At 34.1% G+C, this 7106-nt stretch overlaps 1 protein-coding gene across 2 annotated transcripts in view; it reads right to left on the bottom strand.

Moving 5' to 3' along the window:
- Nucleotides 1–4939, bottom strand: part of LOC122627025 (serine/threonine-protein kinase tricornered) — a 95841-nt gene extending 90902 nt beyond the window's left edge. The window contains exon 1 of one of the 2 annotated variants that reach the window (XM_043807757.1): nt 4788–4939. In XM_043807757.1, the coding sequence (XP_043663692.1) occupies nt 4788–4789 (2 nt within the window). In that variant the 5' untranslated portion in view covers nt 4790–4939. Of the gene's footprint in view, nt 1–3468; nt 3488–4787 lie in introns of those variants that run through there. The other variant, XM_043807759.1, reaches the window with a different exon arrangement.
- Nucleotides 4940–7106: the final 2167 nt, after the last annotated feature.

The following is a 7106-nucleotide window of genomic DNA, read 5'->3' as shown; positions in this document are numbered from 1 at the left end:
GAGAGAGAGAGAAAGAGATAGATAGATAGATAGAAAGAGAAAGAGAGGAGATACAACGCACGAAAATAATGAAAGTCGGAGTTACGTGCGATTCTTATCCTCCCCCTTTTATATATATTTTTCATACCCTAAAAAAAGATCTTTCGTCATAAAGAACGCATACATACTCATAACAGTCTAATGATACTTAAAAAAAAAAAAAGAAAGAGAGAGAGAGTATAAAAAAAAATTTTTTTTGCATGTTTTACTCTACTTTTCAATCCTTTCCTTTCGCACGGAATTTTTCGTCAAACGATATTCAAATTGTTTCATTATAAAAAAAGAAAAAGAAAAAAGAATTGAAAAATAATTCCCTTAATTTTCTTTTCCAATTATTTTCTCTTTCAACGAAATTTTTATCAAAAGTGGTTAACCAGTAATCTATTCTTATCCTCCCTTTATATATATGTATATATATATATATGTGTGTGTGTGTGTGTGTGTATATATAATCCTTATCCTATTCTACAAAAAGATATTTCCCTCGTAAAGAATACACGCACTTACGTATACAGGGTGTAAAAATATGGGCGCAATTCACATTATCGTTGGGACATGATAGAGGTCATTATAAATATATATATAAAGAAAAGAACCCTCTATCACGCATTTTTCGTAATTTTTAATTAAAAATAAAAAAAGATATACTTTACAAACTCTGTTTACTTTTCAATTAATCTCTTTGACGAAAAATTTCCTTAGAAATATCAAATGATACGATTTCACGCGTGATAACTTTTACGCAAACGGTACTTAAAATATATGATAAAATATATAAAGAAATTTTATAAATTCTCTTTTTTGTTTATCGATCGGAAGATACTTTCCCATAAAAAATTTCCATCGAAAGATAAAATCGTTGCCCTATAAATAAATATCTTTGTATACATCGGAGATATTTATCCTAGTCCAATGGTATTTAAAAGATATTTTGTAAATTCTCTTTGCTTATTTATCGGAAGCTACTTTTCATGAAAAATTTCCATCGAAAGATAAAATCGTTTCCTTATAAATAAATATCTTTAGATATATCGGAGTGCAGACTTTTTGGTCGGATTTAGAGAAAGTAGCCCGGAAACGAATACGTGTCTACGTAACACTATCGTTTTCTTTCCTTTAACTTAAAACCCGTCGGACTTTGAACATTCGTTCGTTCGTTCGTTCGTTCGTTCGTTCGTTCGTTCGTTCGTTCATTCGTTCATTCGTTCTATGCGTCTATGAGTCGGTGTCCGGAAAGAATTGACAGAGCGTAGCTCCGTCGCAAAACAGGCTTCCTCGATTTGAGGATTTATTCGTACAGGTCATTTCTCTCTCGGCCAACGACCGTCCACCTTTACCGTAAATTCACAGGATATCTTTCGATACACGTATACCTTTTGATCGTATCAATAAATTTAGCGAATCGGTGTCAACCGATTGTAATGTTCAGCCGATTCGATTTTATTATAGTTTAAAGTATACACTCGTTCTACCTCTCGCAATTCTTGTTACCTTTATTTTTCCATTGTTTGCTTCAACGAATGAACATCGACTCAGGATCAATGGTACATCTATCGATAAAAAAATCGAATCTTTTGGACGACGTCATTACGATATATACGTCAATGAGAAACGATTCGATCTTTTTTGTTTCGTCGATGCGTTTTTTAAAAGCGAACTTCAAACCGAGATTTTAAAGTATATTATTGAGGGTAATGTCCTGTGGATATGTATGTAAAACATATGCGTCTCTGTAGAAGACGGTAAAATAATCGATTAGAAAAAAGCAAATCGATTCGGTATCGTGTGAACGAGCTCTTATTTTAAACCCACCCGACGTACGTTTTGAACGTATCGGTAAATAAATTTGCCGAATCGGTGTCAATCGATTGTAATGTTCATACGATTCGATTTTTCAAAGTACACTTCATTCTACCCCTCGCAATCCCTTTTATTTTTGTTTTTCCATTGTTTGCTTCGACGATTGAACATACTGACCCCAGGATCAATGGTGTATCGATAAAACAATCGAATCGTCTGGTTGCCGATATTACGGTATATACGTCACCGATACGATTTTTTTTTATTAAATCGTCGATTTGCGGTTCTACTAGCGAAATCGAATGTCAAAAATTGCCACATCCGTGATTTTAATATATATTATTGAGGCTAGTGTCGTGCGAACATATACATGTATACAACATATGCACCTCTCTAGAACATGGTAAAATAATCGATTAGAAAAAGTAACATAGTTACACATATAAAAAATGTTTTTCTGAAATACAATAGAAAATTCCAAATTGTAACACTAAGATTTTCTAACTGATCTTATTTGGATCTTGATAAGTATTTAAGACGTTAATATCAAACGATTAACGTTACTTATCTTGGAAAGAATCAGTTCGATAAAGTGAACGATTAAAAGGGCTTCCGAGTAATCATGATTAGTATTATATTTGAGATACTTCTAATCTAATCTTCTTGGTATTTTCAAATTAACTTCCATAAATGAGAAATATGTAAGCTATCGTTCCAAATAGCTCATAATAATTAGAGAAGAAACAAAAAATAATATATATATATATAAAAAAAAAAGAGAGAAAATAAAACAGAATAAGGAATGAGAAGTACGAAATATAGGACAAAAAGTATATTGAAATAGTTCTATCTTATTGGACGATAAGTAGAAAAGAGTATTAAATTAAAAATCACGAAAGAGAGTCAGTCTGTTTCTCGTAAAAACTTCGCGTCCAAAGTGACAGGACCGGTTCTCTCTCGTGCACGTACCTGTCACGTACCCTCTTGTCTATGTATATATGTATATGTGTGTCTCACGTATCCATGCTATGTACGTCGCTACACACATACATATGTACATTCTTACACACACACACACTTAGATAGATAAACAGAGAAAGAGACGCAAGCGCGAAAGGGGCGTACAAAGTGTACGACGTTAAAGTGTTCTTCACAATAGGACTATTATATAATATAAAGAAATATCTATCTCTACCATTTACTATAACTCACATAATCAATTAATTTAATCGTGTTCCTGTAACATACTTATGTATATTGATCATATATACAATGTACAAACCCATTTGAATTTGAATTTGGCGCCACTCAAAATGGACGCTCCTCGCGATGAATAATTATCTATGATCGTTCGTAACGATTATACGACGAGTATTTAATATATTTCAATTTATCTATGCATCTATCACAAATCAATAATTTGAGATTTAAAAAGAAAATAAAGGAAGAGAGAACAAAAAAAGAAAAGAAAAATTTGAAAGCATACGGAGACGTATTAATTCCATCGTCTGCGAACTTTCATCGAAAAAATGTCATGTTTAATGTATCGAAAGAAAAAAAAAAAAAAAAGAAGATAAAAAAGAAAAAGAAGAAAAAAAAGAGAAACGAAAAGAAAAAAGAAATCAATACCTGATTTTCGATGTCTTTGAAAAAATAAAAATCCTTCGAAGAGTATAGAGAAAAAGTCATGAACGTTCGACTAACGATCAAAGTTTCGTCGTAATTATCTTTTATAGTATGAAACACTAGTAAATGTCAAAACGTGTTTCTTCTCGAATTTCTTTCGATAGCACGTGCATGATAATTACAAACGACGGATGAGCCAGCTCTAACGATCTTGGCCGTACTGAATCGCTTTGTTCGATATCATCGTAAAAATAAATATATATATGCTTATATATATATATATATATCAAGAACGATATGGATTAGTGGATATCTAATAATTATCGCGGCTGTGTCAATAAAAGAAAGAAGGAAAAGAAATGGAAAGAAAAAGAGAGAAACGTTGTAAACAATAAAAAAATTGTCTTGTAAAAACACAAGCCACGCATGCTACGATAACGACCAACAGAACGCACATACTTAAAGATAGAGACATTGATCTTGTTGTGAACGATACTTAAAGCAATCTTACACACACACACACATACAATATATATATATATATTGTATATAGTAATATATATGTGTGTATGTATAGGTGTATAACCATGTAGATCATATATATATACACACACACACACACACACATACGTATATACGCAAGAGTATGTGAAGATTATATTATATATATATATATATATATATATATATATATATCACACGTAAAACATATAAGAATATATGTAACTATATGAGTGTTAACCATATATATTATATATATACACACACATACACATATAGACACACTTATACAATGATAATGACGACGACGACGACGACGACGACGACGACGACGACAACGACGACGACGACGGTCGAGCCCTATCTCCGTCTTTCTCGATCAGTCGCGTCAACTACTCGTTTCCTCCTTGTCGCACAACCACGGACTAGAAGAGAGGAGCTCGGAGGACTAAACCGTTTTGCGGAGCAACGTTGGGTGCAACGTTCGTTCTGCTAAAAAACTAAAACCATTTCTTTTTTTATTTCTCTTAATTTATTTTTCCTTCGTTTACTTATTTTTCTTTTTTTTTTTACATTTTTTATTTCGTCCGCTTGGTGCCTGCACGAAAATCGTCCTTGCTTTACCACCCCGTTCCCCCACCATCGAGCTGCCATATACTCTCTCTCTCTCTCTCTCTCTCTCTCCTCTCTTTCTCCATTTATCTATCTCACTCACTCTCGTTCGAAGAGAGACGAGAGAAGAGAAAGACAGAAGTTATCCTTCCCTCCATGCTCGTGTTCTGCTGACCAGTTGTCTCTATATACCAAAAGACGGTACTTACATTTTAATACGATGGCTCGATCATGGACCGCATTCGTAGGCAGGAAACGTTCTGACGAACACGACGTATATATTTTAACGATCACACCGTCCTCCTCCACCTCCTCCTCCTCCACCACCACCACCACCACCACCACCACCACCACCACCTCCTCCTCCTCCTCCTCCACCTCCTCCTCCTCCTCCTTCTCTTGCTCCTTCTTCTCCTTCTTTTTCCTTTTTCTTTTCTTTCTCTTCTTTTTCTTCTTCACCGACCTTAAACTGCTTCGATTTGCAAACTCCACTGTTCTAGGACTCTCCTTGCTAGTACTACTGCTGCTGCTGTTGCTCTTGCTGTTGCTGCTGCTGCTGCTGTTGGCTTCGATGGCTCAAACTTGATCGCGCTCACTCACTCTCACTCGCACGTTTCGGTATGAGAGAGAGAGAGAGAGAGAGAGAGAGAAAGAGAGAGAGAAAAGAGAGAGAGAGAGAGAGTGAGAAAGAGAAAGAGAGAGAAAGAAAGGGAAAGAAAGAGAGACGGGTATATGATACACTCGCGCGAGCGACCGACTGGCCAGGCCAGTTCTCAATGTCCGCTTTTCGCGGTTATGGACTGTCTCTCTCTCTCTCTCTCTCTCTCTCTTTCTCTCTCTCTTTCTCTTTCTCCTTCTTTCTCTTTCTCCCTTTTACTTGGTCGCTCGTTCCTCGCTTTTCTCTTCTCTTTCGCTCTAACTATCCGTAATCGTTCTATCTCGCTCGTTCGTATTCCGTCTCTCTCTCTCTCTCTCTCTCTCTCTCTCTAACGTCTCGCTTATTTTCTCTCTCTCTCTCTCCCTCTCTTTATGTTTCTCTATCTCTCTATATTATGTCCTCACCGGTGCTTAAGAATCGTGAATTCGTCGACGGTACGTTAAAAAATCTCGTCACACGCATACGTTTGGCGGCAGAAGCGAGAAAACAACGTATTTCGCGTTAGGGAACCGTCGAAAACCGTGAAAACGAGAGAAGGTATTGACAAATACGTCGGCGTCGCGGCACCGTCCTCCGCTACCGAGCGTTTCTCCGGTAAGTGCCTGTGCTGCCACCAAGCGGCGAATATCGCTACAGTCATTCGTGCTATTCGAAACAACAGAAAGAGTGTAATATTATAACGGCTTTTCGTTCAGAGATATTTTCTCGCCCTCTAGCGAATAAATTCGAAATCTATGCTTGTGTCACAAGTTTTACCTTTTCCACACTCATAAGTTCCTGATTTCTTATTATTTTTAAGATCGTTTTAACCACGTTCCTCTGAAGGGACGAATGTGTTTTCGTTAAATATTGTATGAAAAATAAATAAACATGAGTGATAGCGATATCGGTATGGTTATTCGAAGGAAAGATCGATTTATCCGAATCGAAAAAAAAGAATATTTTTATCGAATAATATGAATCGAATATAGCTACGTTGAATTTCATATTGTAATGTATAAAATATTTTATATATAAATATGTGTGTGTGTGTATATATATATATATTGCAAATATCAGCATTAATACTCTGTAAATTTCTAATGAATTTAATCTCTAATTTCCTTTTTACGTGTTTCGTTATGCTCTTGTTCTCAGTTGTTACAAAATAAATATTTATTCGTTTACGATTCGCGTTTACGGAAATTATAATCGAATTTGTATCAGCCGATATTTGTATTTAATATCGAATTTCAATAACAGATCATAAAATTGTGCAATAAAATGAAATTACCTTATTATCCATAATTTTTACATATGAGAACCTTCATTTGTCAGGGACGAACTCGTAATAATGGCGCTCGGTAAAAACCGCCAAAAGAATGGTAGTAGAACGATGAAGACGACGCTGATTGGTTCTTTGTTTCGAGTTTCTTACTACGGAAATCAAAGAAAGTAATATTTTTTTTATAAAAAAAAAAATTATGAAAAACAGTCTTATCATTTAACAAAGTTTGATAACACAAAATTAATTAATTTGTTTAATGATTAAAATTTTCTTTAAGAAGTTTTCTAACCCACAAACTCTTTGAAATTTTTTAAATATTTAATTTGGCTATTAACTAAATTTATCGATATAAAAATGTTACAAATTATTTTTAACATTATTCTTTTATGATTGAATTTTCTAAATTTTTAATTTTGTAATTATTTTATATAATAAACCTATTAATTTCATTTATTTAATGATTTTGAAAATATTTATGTTTATATGTAAAATTTGATACTTTATGAATACGTATGCGTGGCGGTAAAATCAAACCAATATTTTAACATTATGTATGATTGAATTCAGTATGAAAAAAATCAAAGGAAATAATTTATACCATTC

This window comes from Vespula pensylvanica, chromosome 2, assembly GCF_014466175.1.
Source record: "Vespula pensylvanica isolate Volc-1 chromosome 2, ASM1446617v1, whole genome shotgun sequence".
NCBI classification, from domain to species: Eukaryota; Metazoa; Arthropoda; class Insecta; order Hymenoptera; family Vespidae; genus Vespula; species Vespula pensylvanica.
The sequence above is the reverse complement of the archived record's forward strand: the minus strand, read 5'-3'. Positions and strand labels throughout refer to the sequence as shown.